Source organism: Danio rerio, chromosome 23 (genome assembly GCF_052040795.2).
Source record: "Danio rerio strain M-AB ecotype USA chromosome 23, GRCz13ab, whole genome shotgun sequence".
In the NCBI taxonomy this organism is placed as follows: Eukaryota; Metazoa; Chordata; class Actinopteri; order Cypriniformes; family Danionidae; genus Danio; species Danio rerio.
The window spans coordinates 30152896-30169567 of record NC_141043.1 but is presented as its reverse complement, the minus strand read 5'-3'; the positions used below and the strand labels follow the sequence as shown (position 1 = coordinate 30169567).

The 16672-nt window shown below is 36.2% G+C and overlaps 1 protein-coding gene across 7 annotated transcripts in view; it reads left to right on the top strand.

Annotated features, from left to right (window-relative positions):
• The window catches only part of fignl2 (fidgetin like 2), a 107390-nt gene that overhangs the window by 84523 nt on the left and 6195 nt on the right, over positions 1-16672 (top strand). For 6 of the 7 annotated variants that reach the window (XM_087305892.1, XM_087305891.1, XM_087305889.1 and 3 more), the window contains one exon: positions 3657-3798. In XM_087305892.1, the coding sequence (XP_087162018.1) occupies positions 3774-3798 (25 nt within the window). In that variant the 5' untranslated portion in view covers positions 3657-3773. 7 annotated transcript variants of the gene reach the window in all.

Sequence of the window (16672 nt, the reverse complement as noted above, 5' to 3'; positions counted from 1 at the left end):
AGTTTATGGGTGTTTCCCAGTACTGGGTTGCGGCTGGAAGGGTATCTTGTGCTGTGTAAAACATATGCTGGATAAGTTGGCGGTTCATTCGCTGTGGCGACCTCTAAATAATAAAGGGACTAAGCCAAAAAGAAGATGAAATTTTTTTTAAACATCATTTTAGGGTCAAAAGTATTAGTCCCTTTAAGCTATATGTTTTTAGATAGTCTACAGAACAAACCATTGTTATCGAACACCTTGCCCAATTATCCTAACCTGCCTAGTTAACCTAATTAACCTAGTTTACTAGTTGACTTTAAATGTCACTTTAAGCTGTATAGAAGTGTCTTGAAAATATCTAGTCCAATATTCTTTACTGTCATCATGACAAAGATAAAATAAATCAGTTATTAGAAATGAGTTATTAAAACTATTATGTTTAGAAAATGTGTTGAAGAAAAGTCTTCTCTCCACTAAACAGAAATTGGGGAAAAAAGTTAAACAGGGGGGCTAATAATTCTGACTTCAACAGTATATATATATATATAGTCATAAAATAAAGTCTACTTTTCCAAAACGGGATGTCTGTGTGGATGTCTCGAGTGAAGTGATCTGGTCATTGCACTTATTAAGCACAATTTGTGTATTGTGCTGTTCTCGAAATTCTATATATATATTAAAAAATTTCCCACAGTTACAAATAGTTTTGTAGTTGTAAAAGAGAACATCTACATAAAAATAATGCAGAATTTCTCATTTTCGTCAAAAATGCTGCAGTTAGAGAAACTGTCAGATATTTTCTATAAATGTCAACCATTACCTGAGGTGGTTTTTACATGCATCATGTATTAATGTAAAATGACTAAGTAATAAAGTAGTTACTACACTTAAAAAAATGTATGTCTGCAAAATTATTGCAAACAATTTAAATGTGTTGAATTTAAACAAACTAATTAAATTTAAAATGTGTACCTTCATTAGTTTGTTTAAATCCAGCCCAAATAAATTGTTTACAACCACTTAACAAAAAAATAAAAAGAGTAAATCCGAGGAATCATCTTTGAATAATTTGTTTTAGTGTACTTCAATTTTAAAAGTTAACTTTTTTAATAAGTGTAAGGTCCCTTTATTGGCTACATAATGTTTTTTCTGACTCATTTTGCGTTCAAATGAAAGTTATAGTTCTGATCTGAGGCATATGTGACACATTTTGGTAATACAATGTTTACAATATATCTAATGCCAAGAGAGTCAGAAGTAATTTGACCATTTTGGTCCAAAATAAACATCTTTATGGTAATTCCCTTAGGGACATGACTAGCTCAGCCTTTGCCTTTCCCTCCAGCACTCTATGTGTGTTTCTCTCTCAGAAAAAGAACACAAGCTGCACTTCGAGCATGATTGGTCAGCTGCCCCCACCCACAGTCCTCCTCTCATTCTCTCTCTCTCTCTCTCTCTCTCTCTCTCTCTCTCTCTCTCTCTCTCTCTCTCTCTGCTTAAATAGTTTTAACAAAAAATAAAGAGGGGGATGGGAAAGCTGGGGGAGGGTGATTGTGTGTTTGTGTGTGTGTGTGGGTGCTCTGTTGTCACTGGTTGGGAGGGAAAGAGAGAGAGGAGAGTTGAGTCGTGTCCCATATGTGGAAAAAAAGCATAGTAGTGCACACACGAGCCTGTCTGCTCCGAGGATTATCTATCTGCTTTTGAATCTGATGTGGAAATGCAGGCATGAGTAGGTGAGTCTGCGCTGATATTAAACCAGACACTTTCCTCCTGCTGTCGCCGGGCTTCTTGGGTGAAGCTGTAAATGATTAAAGTCTTGACTCTGCATTGGACTGTCCTCTACCTCTACTTCATAGTCATTCTGTGCTATTTACCTTGTTCTCCACTGTGTTTGATTGCACCCTGATTGCTTTACTGTGTAAGAGACTCTTCTGCATTCTGCATGCAGGTGTTTGTAAGCGTGCGGCTCTTGATGTCTGCATGAGTTGGGTTTGTAGATGTGTCAGACTTCATGCTCAGAGTTTAGAGGCTCTTGGTTTCGGGTGGTCTTTCGGGCAGTGAGCAAATGTGAAGGGATTCATGGTGTGAATATTTCAGAATTGTCAATATGGAATTCATTTTTGGAGATTGGTTGTAGCATATCTGACAATATTAGTTTAATACATTTGATCACAAAACCAGCGATTACAAAAACTGTGAGAGTCATCTACAAAAAAAATGTAGCTTCAAACTGTTTTTGATGTTGTTTTTGATGGTGTTGTTGTTATAAAACTGGTTGTCAAAGAGAATATTTACATTTTAAAAATATTATATTGAAACTTTCACATAATTTCATATTTTTCATGCAAACCCAGTAGTTAATTTAAAATTATTAACTAAAGATGTAGACATTGTGTTTAATCGCAAAGCTAGTATTTACGTGAATTATAAGAAAATGTTTAAACACATCCTGTTTCACACAATATCTGCATTTAATCACAAAAACAGCAGATACAGGAAAATAAATCTATATACAATAAAATATATGAAGGCATATTAAAGTGTATTAAAATTATTTGTAGCAAAATTACAGTTAATAATAATAATTACAAAAATACAGTTAATTAACTTTAATAAATCTAACTAACTAATAATAACTATTAGCTGTAATAAAACTAAACTAACTAATTTTTCACACAATTTCTGCGTTTTGATATACAATCTGGGATACAGATTGAACATGTAAAGAAAACTAATTTCTAAAAAGATTGAGAAGTAAACTAACTGGTGATTAAAAATGATTTATGTTCAGAATGATTTATGTTATAATTAAGTGTATAATTTCGTAATGAATGGTGTGTCAGACGGTCAACATTTCATTTCCTGAAAGCAGGGCTGGACGCCACACTGTTTGACTCGCATTATTATGTAATATTTTTCATTCATGTGTGAGCTTTTCCACACGCTCACTCAAGAAGGAATGACGCTGTCCTTTGAGGACACACTAAACAAATTGCTCATGCTGGATTTCATAGAATTGAAAATCAAGTTCATATTGGATTTGTTTTAGTTGTTATGTTGTGATCCTTTGCATTTTTACATTGTTTTTTATTTTATTTATTATTATTATTATTATTTTAAAGCATTATTTGTCTACAGTATGTCCATACTTTTATTTTATTGTCAGTTTATTATGTTTGGATATATGTTCTTTATTGTGAAGCACAATATAGCTGCTTTTAATATTCCTCCCTTTTTGCATCTGTCATAGGAAAAAAAGAGAGTTAATTGAACCAGGAGAGTGTGTGGCGAGGGATGAAATGAGCTTAATTTTCTGAAAGCGTGCTCTCTGCGGCTGTTATGAGGCGAGGGGAACGGCTATGGTATGCATGGTGCTTTTTGTCAGGGAGATTTAGAAAGCCCTCTTTAGAAGCTGGACACAACCATACAATCAGCTTAATGCCTGTGTGCAGGCTCTTAATGAATACCCCTGTGTGTGTTCAGCCCACAGTGAGAGTGCTTGTGTCTGTCACTGTTTCACTCCTCTCCAAAATTGAGGGTCTTGATTATAGGTTGCACGTACTTAAACTCACATTCATGCATCATGAACTGGTTCGTTTACATTGAAATAATGCGTTGCAGTGTATGTGTGTACTTTCAGCCCTACTGAATGCTCCTTCTCTTTTTTTTTCTTCTAGAAACACGTTTTTTAGAGTCCTAATGCGAGTCCAGGCCAGCGATGGACTACAGCCGTACAGACGCTAACCTGGGTTTCCCCACAGAACTGTTACCATAATCGAGACCAGGTCCGCAGAATGCTGAGTCCCATTGTTCCCTATAGTAAGTGCTACATTTCTGATGTTTACACACACCAAATGCAATGAGTAACTTATCAGATTTGGAATAATAGGGTTAAAGGGATAGTTCAAATGAGAAGGGAAATTTCTGTCATCATTTACTCACCCTTCACTTGCCACAAACCTGTTTGTTTTGTTTTTCTGTTGAACACAAAAGAAGATATTTTGAAGAATGTTAGAAACTGGTAACCATTAACTTCCACACTATTTGTGTTTCTTACTATGGAAGTCAAGGGTTCCTAGCATTCTTCAAAAATGTGTCCAAAAGAAAATAAAAGATGCTCATAAAGCTTTGGAATCACTTGAGGGTGAGTAAATAGCAAGTAAATTTTTATTTTAGGTGAACTATCCCTTTAAGACATGTTTACACAAAGGATGAAAACTATATAGGTTTAAAAATGATTCCAAAACTGTAACAATAATGGCAGAACTGTATAATTGGGATATCTTACAGATTAAATTACAGCCACTTTAATGAGCTCTAACCTTTAAAAGGACAGAGAGCAAAACTGCAGTGCACTATTAAAAATACATGTGTGTCAATTCTAACATACAGTTAAAGTCAGAATTATTAGCCCCCCTTTGATTTTTTTTTTCTCTTTTTAAATATTTTCCAAATAATATTTAACAGAGAAAAGAAATTTTCACAGCATGTCTGATAATATTTTTTCTTCTGGAGAAAGTCTTACTTGTTTTATTTTGGCTAGAATAAAAGCTGTTTTTATTTTTTTTTATATCATTAAAATTATTAGCCCCTTTAAGCTATATAAAACCATCATTTTACAATGACTTGCCTAATTATCTCAACCTGCCTAATTAACTTAGTGAAGCCTTTAAATGTCACTTTAAGCTGTATAGACGTGTCTTGAAAAATATCTAGTCAAATATTATTTACTGTCATCATGGCAAAGATAAAATAAATCAGTTAATAGAAATGAGTTTTTAAAACTATTATGTCTAGAAATGTGTTAAAGAAATCTCCCTGTTAAACAGAAATTGGGGGAAAAAATAAACTAATAATTCAGGGGGGCTAATAATTCTGACTTCAACTGTATGTATGGTTTTAGTTATTGGTTATAGTTATGAATCTTGGGGTGAGCAAGCGGTTCCATTTTATTTGCTGAATATGTTCAACTTCAAGCGTTAGTATTAGACTGTTGGGTTAGTTTAAGGATTAATAGAATAAGTGAACATACTTGCGAAGTCACTCCACTCAAAACATGTTTGCTGGTTGTTCAAACTACTTGAAAAGAGCTGAATAAACACATTTATTGTGTTTTTTTGGATGACATCTTAATTGTTTTATGTTCAATCTACTTAAATTTGCAATAACAATTAAGTAAATTAATCGATTTGTGTTGGAACAACATGAGAGAAATGTGTGGAACCCTGCATTTTTTTACAGAGTAGAATGACTGACCATCAAAATAAAGTGCTAGCAGATTTTAAGTAGGCAGTCGACTAATGACTGCTAGCTGACACCCAAAGTCAACAGAATGTCTGAACTAGAGCATCAAAATAAAGTGAAAAATGTCCCTACGGCTGCTTTGTTGGTAAACCAGTTTGAACAATAGCGCATTTAAAAGAAATCTCAGATGCTTATCTCAGAGTCCTTGTCATGATGTTTTGGGGCTGAAACTACCCAAAGTGTATGTGATGGACAGGTGTGGGGGGGGTGAGATGATGACTCTAGCAGCAGAAACCCTGTGGTTCTGCCAGTCTCCTCTTCTCTCTATGATTACCCACCAGTGTCCAGCTTATACTAGCACAGTTACTTCCTCTGTCTCTCTGCTTTTCTGGCTCTCTTCTTCTCTCCTTGGCTTTCTCCAGCTCTCTTCCCCCTCCTCGCTGTTCTCGACTGACCTAATAACTGACGTGTCCAGTTTTAGCCCCCATTCCTAACCCCCCTGCCAGGCTTCATTCGAGCTCGGCGCTGGCTCTCTCCAAAACAGCATTGTTTGTAGGCCAGCATGGGGTTTCTTCCCCCAGTTCTGCCTGAAGAAATGCTTTTTTCTCCACTCTTTAGCTCTTCTTCTCTGAGCTTTATAGGCATGACAGTTACATAAAAAGAGGGAGGGAAATGAAACTAAAGGACCAATGCGCCTCAATTTGAGATGTAATCATGTATTAATGAGTGGCCGGCGTGAATTCCTTTCAGCTGGCTTGCTAGGTTGTTGCATCAACCGATTACCATTGACGTCTAATATGGTGTTATAATTCCATTTAGCGAGACATTCAGAAGAACTTTGTCATCTTTGTCAATGAAATAGCTTTTTGTCTTTGTTTTGATAAATTTCTTTTGTCATGCAAGTAGGTATAAGGAAATTCTTTACATATGTTTGAGAAGACAGAGAGCACTTTCACTGTGAAAAAAACATACTTTTAATGTCATTTTGTTTTTTATTTTAAATACAGTTGAATTTATATTTTGGCCCAATCCCAATTGTATTTTTATACCCCTTTCCTTTCCTCTTGGTCCTTGAAACAGAGTGTGAAGGGGAAGGGCTTCACAATTTACCCCTAAGAAATGGTACAGCACTACAACACCTGCACAAGTCATTGTGTCATTAATCTCTTGCCTGAAATGAGATTGACAATCGCGACTGCTGTAGCTATTCCAGTTGTGTTATATTTTGGTATTTATCTTCAGAAAATCATAGAAGGCTAGGATATCATGTTATCATAACAATCTAATGTGGCAATAGGATCGTAACTGTGCTGTGTATTTTAACTGTGGCCATATTCATCTGTGTAATCACACAAAAACAACATTAACATTTTACCAGACAGACAGTGTAAAAAGCTCATTCACAGCCACTAGACTTTTCTGACAGGGTATTTGAGTGTCATCAAGTGACAAATGTGAAAGAATGTTGTGGGACTGCTATACAGGAGTTATTATCATATATTATTTTGCGTTTTTTATTTTATTGTTTTTTTAAGCATGACGGTAAAACAGTTATGAATGTATTAAAGTATATGCTTGTTTGTTGTAAAAAATTGTAATTATGACAAAAAATACAAACTTGTGCATCTCCTTACTTCTGTGTGCAGCCATGCTGCTGTTGTAGATGGTGTATTCTGTCAAAATTACTTACCCCTTAGTTTCGAGTGTGCTCCTGAAAAATCTGTTTCAAGGACCATCTAGCCCTTCCCCTTAGCTCTAAGCCTTCAAGCTAAAGAGAATTGGAACACCAGTAAGGGGAAGGGCTAAGAGGTAGATTGGGATTGGACTTTTGTATTGAAATGCAAATCAATCGTTTTGAGTCAGGCTTTTGACATGAATTTATTTATTAGGCAAGGATGCTTTAAATTGATTAAATTCATCTGTTACAGTGCTCTGCATAATTGAGTACACCCCATTTTGAAAATTAATATTATCCATTTCTCAGTGAATATAGGCTATTTATTTTGGTCCATTTAGACAAAACAGATTTATTAAACTGAAATTTATTAAATTTATAATTTAATCACCAAACATATTTAGAAACTGAAAGATAATACAATTAAATGAAAAAAAATATTGCAAAAAATGTACAACTTACAAAATTTCAACACGACGTGCTTTTCTTGATTTTTCCTCTTTTTAAAATTTGTATTTAATATTTTTCCATAACATACATTTGGGTGTACTAGCTTTTGGACCATTGTCGTATGTTATTTTGTTAGATTAGCTTCAGATTTGGCTTCAGGACTGACTAATCTAATGTATATGTACAAATATAATATTGTAGAGCTTCCTGTTAAAAATATGAATTTAAATAATGGATTTGTGAGGGGTGTACTTATATATGCTGAGCACTGTAAGACATTCATAAAGTAGCAAATATTTCTCATTTAAAACAAAAACGCTCTTCTGAACTCCCAAAAAAGGAATTGATTCCTGAAAGATCACATGACACACTAAAGACAAATATGTAAAATACATTTTAAAATGATTCTGAAAGCAACAGTATCTCAGATAATTCTACTGTAGTAATTTTTCGTTTTTTACTATGTTTTTGATCAATCAAATGCAAATAAATCATACAAAATCTGTAACAATCTCTTGAAAAGGCAGAATATTTAGAATTCTTTGAGGATGTGGATATTTGTTTGGTTGTTAAGGGTGTAATTATATATGCTGAGCACTTTAAGTCAGTCATTATGATGCAAATGTTTCTAATTTTAAACAAAAAAGTTCTTCTGAACCCAAAAAACGGAAATTGATTTCTGAAAGACCACATGACACTAAAGACAAATATGTAAAAAATACATTTTAAAATGATTCTGAAAGCAATAGTATTTCAGATAATTCTACTGTAGTAATATTAAGTTTTTATATGTTTTTGATCAAACAAATGCAAATAAATCATAGAAAATCCGTAACAATCTCTTAAAAAGGCAGAATATTTAGAACTCTTCGAGGATCTGGACAGTTGTTTGTTTGCAATTCAGTGTACACTCCTCCAAAATCCGGATTTTCTAGTGCTGCAACATGCATTTGGATTTAGGAACTGGTTTGTTTGGAAGGTTTGATGTTTGCTGACTGTGCAAAGTATATGTGTGTGCGAGTATTTCCCCGAGTGTCTAGTGTGATATTAGGACAGCACACAAAGCTGTTAGGTATCCCTTCTGTTTACCCTTTGAGCTTTCCGGACATTCCCAGTGCTGATATGTCCTTTCAGTTCATTTTCTGCCTCATAAGTCGCCTGTGCTGGAGTCAGATGAATGTAGGGCAGCTTATGTGGTATATATGTGAATAGTGTCACATCCATGCTGGAATTTTCTTTGAGAAGCAACTGAGAATTTCTGACATCGGTGTTTATGTTCGACTCAGAGAGGACAGGCATTTTTGTGCTCTCTCTACGTCCATTCGAGTATTGTGTTTGATGTGTGTCACATTGCTTCCACAAACAAAAGTGCAGCTCTGATGAGCATGTAAGAACGGCACGCTGAAGAGTGTTGAGAGTTGAAGGAAATCTGAGAGAGATTCCTGGGGCCATGGATACTCCTGGAGGGATTTGGTGCAAAGAATCTGTAATCTGCACTTCAAACACACCCTTAAATCAGTCCCAGGCCAGCAGCCCATGAGTGCTCTAACTCTTGTTGCTCGGGGGGCCCTGCTGTCCAACATATTCCTCTTTTAAAGAGAAACAAGCATAGCCTCAGCTCTCCCGCTTCACTATGACCTCATTTCTTCCCATCTCCAACCCAAGAAGCACTCTAATTGCATCTGTTAAGTCATTAAGGCTTTGAGTTGGGTCTATGGGAAGGGGTGCGCTGGATGCCTCAGAAGGAGCGATTAACAACGAGCATCCAACACATCTATTCTAATGAGAGCGACGGGGTGAATGTGGCCCTTGAGTAAACAGGCAAGGTGCTGAAGTGTTTGTGTGAATGAGCGTGGGGTCATTAGTGGCGAGTGTGAATGGACTTTAATTAGCCCGCAGTGCAGTCAGTGAGATGGAAGAGAAACGGCGGCGGTAGGAAAAGGGGCTTAGAGATACACATTCTGCCTGGGACCCCCTGCCTCTGCTCATCATCTCACCGTCATTGAAGACAGCTCATTAGGCCCGTTGCTGCCACAATTAGGCTTCCAATTAAGTCCTGGGCTGCTGAGGGTTATTGGGCGTCAAGCTTGCAATCTCTGCTCTAAGATGTCCCAGATATCCCTCAAAGGGCTTGTGTGTGGTTCTTTAATTAAAGGTAGAGTTTGCTAAAAATGAAAAATTGTGTTATCTTTTAATCACCCCTGTGTTGTTCTAATCCTGTATGACTTTACAAGGGTTTTTATGAGGGTGTCTTTTTGAAAATACAATGAAACTCGGGTTCAGTTTTATTTTTAGGAACAAAGTGACTTGTTATATGCACAAAAAAGTTCAAGATAAATATTGTACTGGTGTTGGTGGTTTGTATAATGAAATGGGTGTTACAATGTTGAGGTGGTTTATGAGAACATGCCCTTTGTCCTTGTAATTCAAAACTGTTAAAAATCAAACTTAACGGTGTTTTCACAGTATGTATGATAATATTATTTCTTCTAGAGAAAGTCTTATTTGTTTTATTTTGACTAGACTAAAAGCAGTTTTTAATTTTTAAAAAATTCATTTTAAGGTCAAAACTATTAGCCCCATTAAGCTATATTTTTTCAATAGTTTACAGAACAAACCATCGTTATACAATAACTTGCCTATTTACCCTAGCCTGCCTAGTAACCTAATTTACTTAGTCAAGCCTAAATGTCACTTTAAGCTGTATAGAAGTGTCTTGAAAAATATCTAATCAAATACTATTTACTGTCATCATGGCAAAGATAAAATAAATCAGTTTTTAGAAATGAGTTATTAAAACTATTATGTTTAGAAATCTGTAAAAAAATAATCTGCTCTCCGTTAAACAAAATTTTGGAGGGGGGGAGGGGGGGTAATAAACAGGGGCGCTGATAATTCAGGGGGTTTAAAAATTCTGACCTAAACTGTACTTTCAAAATTTATACAAGAATTTTAATTGTTTATAATTTGTATTTTTGATATGTTATGTATGTTTAATATTGCCTTGTTTACCTATTTATATTTTCATATTTAGGTTTTCTTTTCCTGTTACTTACCTGGGATATATTTGATATATCTGTGAGAAGACCTTTCTTGAAAAAATGTTTATAATATTAAGGTCTGTCCATATAAAACTGTGAAATGTGACATACAGTGAAATTTGTTGTTTGTCTAAAGTAATATTTTGTTTTCTAAACGTATTAAGTTAAAAGATGATCAAGTAAAATCAAGTTCTTTTCTCTTTTTTTTAAATAATCAGGATTATTTATTATATAAACTTAACACATTTTCTGAAATAACTACCTATATAAAAAAACTATATTATGCAAGATATCATCACCATGAAATAAGCTTTCTCAAAACGTGAAATATAATTTTGGTCATACCACTCAACCCTAAGTTTGCCTATGACGAGTCCTCATAAACCACCAAAACAAGTATGCGCATGTGTGTGTTCCACAGAAGAACAATATAGAAAGCTTTCTTGTTGCTGCAACAGAGCAAATAGGGGTAGCAATGCAGTCATAGCTCTGAATCTCAGGGAAAACTATAATTGTTAAAATGACCATAAGGGTCAGGTGTTCGATTCATTGAAAAGATGAACATACATAGTGCAGTGTAAGTTAATTTGGAAAAAGCATCTATCCATAAATTTAAATCTATCACAATTAAGATTTTGTGTTTGATACCTACAGAAACTTTGTGAACATTACGGTAATAGGTTCAGTTCCCAAAGAAAAAGAAACCATCTGCCAAATACATACATGAAAGTGTAAATGAAAGGTCATACAGGTTTGTAATGATATGAGGTTGATTACAGTAAATGACATATGACATTTTGATTTTGGATGACTTGTAGTCTGCAAAGTTACCACATAGTGTGTATACTGTATATATTACATCCAGTCCAAGAAAATATTTGAGAGTATGAACAGAGAAAGTCATTAAATGAAGTGACTGGGAATTTGAGCGAGGGCACCACAACGCAGTACGGGATCTCTATGAGGGGGCAGGGTGGAGAAGAAGGAGGGAGAGGGGGGAAAGACAGAGATTGGAAGAAGGGGATGGAGGAGAACAGGGGGAGATGGAGGAGAGATTGGGTAAGAGAGACAGATGGAAGGGGGTGATTGGTCATCACAGGCCCTTAGGACAGCTGTTCTTTGATATATTAGTGGACACAATGACCTAAACCTGGCCTGCGGCCACAGAAAATGGGAACCCTGTTTTTTTTTTAGGGGAGGGGTGCCAAGCATTTGGCCATTTGTGGGCAAGAATTAGCTTTTCAGGGGGGTTGGTAATTTGTTTCTAAAATTATGAGTATCTAATCATTCATTCAAACCACCAAGGCTTTTGGGTTCCTCTTATTTTTGTGGCTAAACTGTGCAAATGATATTGCACTTGGGAATATGGCACTTGGGTTTTTTGGTCATGTTTGTCTCTTACAATTTAACATTTTCATTCCTCTCACACATGAGAAATATAATTTGAGACTTAGTATTTACTATAGCCATCAGAAAAATCAGAAACATGTAGATGGGAACACTTACAGTGTCCCAAAAGGCTAAGCAATAACACCTTCAAATCTGAGATTATGGACTGCAGTGCACATAGAGAACTAGAGAGAGAGAGAGAGAGAGAGAAAGAAGGGGAAAAATCAGATCCTTCACTGCCACTCTTACAGATAGGCTCCTTCCTCTAGGGACCCCACGGGGCCGGCCTGAAAAGAGCCACGGCGTCTGGCAGTGTGCTGAGGAGCAGGTGTGAAAACTCATAAGGCCCACTGCCTCTTCTGCTATTACATCTTTTAGGTCCATGAAAAGGGAGCAGATGAGCAGAAAGAATGAGTGAGAGAAAGAGACAGAGAGATCATGTTAACCACACCACTGTAACTAATGCATTGATTCATAGAAAATTGTCATAGTTATGGCCTTTTATGCATGCCTTGTAAATTATATGAAGCTGGTGTCTTTTTGAGGAAATACCACACATGATTCTTTTATTTTTCTTAGGACAAGGTTTAGTGTTATTTTAGTGAGATGTTCACTTTTTATTAATATTTTTATTTTAGGTTGTTGGGTTACATTTTATTTATTTATTTATTTATTTTTTATAATTTGTTTTAGATTTAAGTTAGAGATTTAAATGGTAAATAGCTTAAATGTATCTTATATAGTTATCCTTTTTTTAAATGATATAATTAACAAGAAATAATTATTGATAGAATATATTTATATTTGTGTTGTTATTTTATATATTAACTTGTTTAATCGGCATGCATCACTCATTATATATGCCTGTCCCTTTTTAGCTACAGGAACAGTATATTTCTGAAGTATTTTTTGAGTTACTTTTTAATGAAAAACTATTTTTGTGTCTTTTATAGGGTGTTTTATATATGCATTTAAATTAATATCAATTATTACATGGCTCTCTGAAATGCTTGATTCTAATTGGTCAATCCCAACATTCCAAGATATGTTATTTCCCAATAACAACTGGTAAAACTAAAAACACAAGCTCAAATGTTAGCTTCGAATCATCTTGACTGTTTATGAATATATCACACTGCTGTTCTTGGCACCATGTTGCGACTGAATAATAATACAAGTAGGTTGGTGTAGTGTCAATGTTTTGTATCTAATTGTTTACTTTTATGGCAAGTAGCCTTGAAATAAGTGGAATATTATATATCTAGCCGGTTGTTTTTGCAGAATAAAGCCCTTCAGTCTTATACGACTGCCCTCTGGTTTGCTGCTGATAAGCTCGTCAGGCTTTATAATGCAAGAACATCCGACTAGATGTACATTATCCCTTACTTTAAATAATGAATTTAGATTATGCAAAAAAAATATTAACACATAAAGTATCAAACCTAAGTGAGAATGGATTTTAAATAACCCCTGTAAAGGCTTTGCATGACTTTAAATTGCCCAATGGGCTTACATCATTGACATTTTGCAGTTCCTCTGTCTAAAGCATTGATTCAGAGACGTTTGTACACTGAATACAAATCAGCTGATGATTAAAACACAGGGTGCCGTCTTATCTCCACCGAGGTGATTAATTCATGCAAACTAGATCTACTCTTTCTTTCAGTGTCTCTCATCTTTCTCCCTCTCATCTTTGAAAGAGCCCTTCTTTTGTGTCATCTGCGTTCTTCAAAGGGAGTTCCACACATACCAGCACCGTGGGCTGAAGTTTCAGGACATAATTCCTAACAGGATACTCACTGTTCAACTTCGTTTCGGTTGTTTTGATGTTTCACTCACAGAAACTGGGAGTTTTTATCAAATGCTTATGACTGAGAACTTTGAAGTTGTTTTTTTTTGAGAAGTTTAGTCGAAGGATCCTTGCACGGTGTTTGTAAGTTTTGAATTTACAATGAAGGGGGTGTCTTTAGTAGATAAACCTACTTAAATCTATGTGTGGGGTTTAGGAACTGGTAGCCCACAATAATACTTGATTGGATTGATTCAGCCTGCTCCTGTTTACAACTGGCCCCTATGCAATCTGCCTGGTTTAATGGCCCCGTGTCCCAGAAGGCTTGTTGCATCCATGTAGGTTTTGTTCCTCAGGGCAGGAAAACAAAAGTGTCACGGTCTGAAAGTGCACACGGACCCCTGGGGAGCTGTGAAAAGCTGAGCATCCTCCGGCAGCCGTACCCGATCGGCTCTCACATTGCAGAACCTTCTGCTCGGGCAACCTGCTTGTAGAAGCATATAGTTGTTGAGTCATAATCACAATATCCTCAATTCTACCCACTGTTATTCACTGGTTGATGTTTCATGTGATAACAAATCTGTTTCTGCATATATTTGTGAAATATACACAAACAAACACATGCACAAATCTCCGAAAGAACCCTTAATAAATCCTAGGATGCCACAAAGGCTGTCAGCGCACTGCTGCTGAATAGATTAATAAGATTTCCATAATTAGGCAGGCCTCTGACAATAGGATCCCTCAGCTTTTGTCTCAGGACCAACGGGATTGTCAGGCCAGGAGGACGTCTGCTGGATGTGTTGTCCAACAATGGACACACAGACAGTAAGGCGACCAGTGGAAACATCTGTCTCCCTGCCAGCCACGGACCCGCATGGCGAACCACTCATCACGGCTCAAACAAAGCAATGGTCAGGAGCTCCCATGCGGACAATGAAGTTTTGTTTAAAGGGCCCTTCCTATCTTAATCCACCCAGCACTCGCCTGTTTACTCAAACCTCTTGTGTTAATGATGTTTGATTAAAACTGGTCCCGCGGCTATAGTTTAGGTACATGTGTGTGAGACACAAATCCTTTTGAGGCAGAGCAGCATTTTTCACAGCATGTTGACATATACTACAAAACGTTTTTGTGATGGTGATAAATGTAAAAATATGCACACAGTTGAAGTCAGAATTTTTAGTCCTCCTGTTTATTTGTTTCTCTAATTTCTGTTTAACGGATAGATTTTTTCAACACATTTCATAACATACAGTTTTAATAACTCATTTCTAATAACTGAATTATTTTATCTTTGCCATGATGACAATAAATAAGATTTTACAAGATATTTTTCAAGACTTCTTTACAGCTTAAAGTGACATTTAAAAGCTTAACTATGGTAATTAGGTTAACTAGGCAGGTTGGGGTAATTAGGCAAGTTATTATATAACGATGGTTTGTTCTGTAGACTATCAAAAAAATATAGCTTAAAGGGGATAATAATTTTCACCTTAAAATGGTTTATAAAAATTAAAAACTGCTTTTATTCTAGCCAAAATAAAACAAAAAAATATTATCAGACATACTGTGAAAATGTCCTTGCTCTGTTAAACATCATTTGGGAAATATTTTTTAAAAAGGGGGAGCTAATAATTCTGACTTCAACTGTACTTCGGATGCGTATGATGCTATTTTAATCATCAGGAGATTTAAAACTAATCTCAATAAGAACATTTCTCTATGAGAACTCATCATCGTTTTCTTAATTGGCATGTATAATAAACTATTCCTCAGCTTCATACTGTCATTTGTTCACAGAAATAGGCTGAAATGGTCATTCCCACTTCCCACAGTGTAATTGGACCATCTATTCTCAGATGCCTAGAATGAGTTAATCTCAGCAGCTGTGGTGATTTAAATAGAAACACAGATTAAATCACATCTATATTATTAGTCCCTGATGAGATCCGGCTCTAATTGCAGAGCAGCTCATTTGCAGTAGATTTCATGCACTTTTAGCTTGAAAGTTGGACACTGAGGTGAACAGTTCCTTTTGAAGCAACCTGACCCAAATATCACTCCCATTCCAAATTTGGACGCACTTTTACGTGTGTCTCGATGCACACACACACTCATGTATATTGATGGAGTGGACAGCAGTTTGACCGCCTGAATGACTTCCCAAATGTCAAGCCCCATCCTCTTACATAGACTCATGCGCGTGCATGCACATGCACACACGGTGTCCGGAGCGCCTGCTGTCCACTCCCCCTCCTCCTTTTCTACCCGTTGCAGGTTTTATGAGCTCCCCTGGGCTGCCATCCATCTCTGTCACACACTGGCCCCATTATTGTGCTCCATACAGCACTTCACAAACCAGCCTGCAGATGGGATTGTCCTGCCTACTGACTTTGACCAAATGATTTACCCATGGTCGTCTTATTTTTTACATTTCGGTGAGGATTGTTTTTGAGTTTTCGTTATATTCGAAATCACAACAATGAGTGCTATGTTAAACATGGGAAACTTGTGGGTCTAGATATATGAATATGAAGGACATGGTAATCCAGTGGCCATCTGGTCTGTTGGTGTGATCTTTAGGAATAAATAGCAGGCGTAATCTGAAGACACACATGGGAAGGTTTGGCCACGGGAGGGGCGAGAGTTTGAGAAACAGAAAGAGCACACAAAGGGGGAGGGACAAGTTTTTGGGAGAAAAAGAGTAAGGAGGAACATGGCATACAGGACTGAGGCGTGATTTAAATGCCAATAAAGCAGCAGCTTCGCAGTGTGAACAGAAGTGTGAATGAGTGATCATCACTTTCTCTTCAGATTGCACACTACAATGAAGATTTGCAGTTTATTTCTTTTACATCCTCATATCCCTTGTAGCCCTCACCCCAGGCCGATTCCTGACAGTTCAATAATGCTTAGCTATGTGTGGAATTTAGCTAATGCCCCTGGAAGGAGCAGTTGCAGACTCTCATGAATCGTCTGGTTTTAAAGCTCTTCTTTACGCTTTGAAATTCTCAAGAACAAGCAAAGAAAAATATTTCTTAATGAGGGATTAAAATGTTATGGTTTATATCTACAAGTATGAATCATGCATGCTCTAAAAAA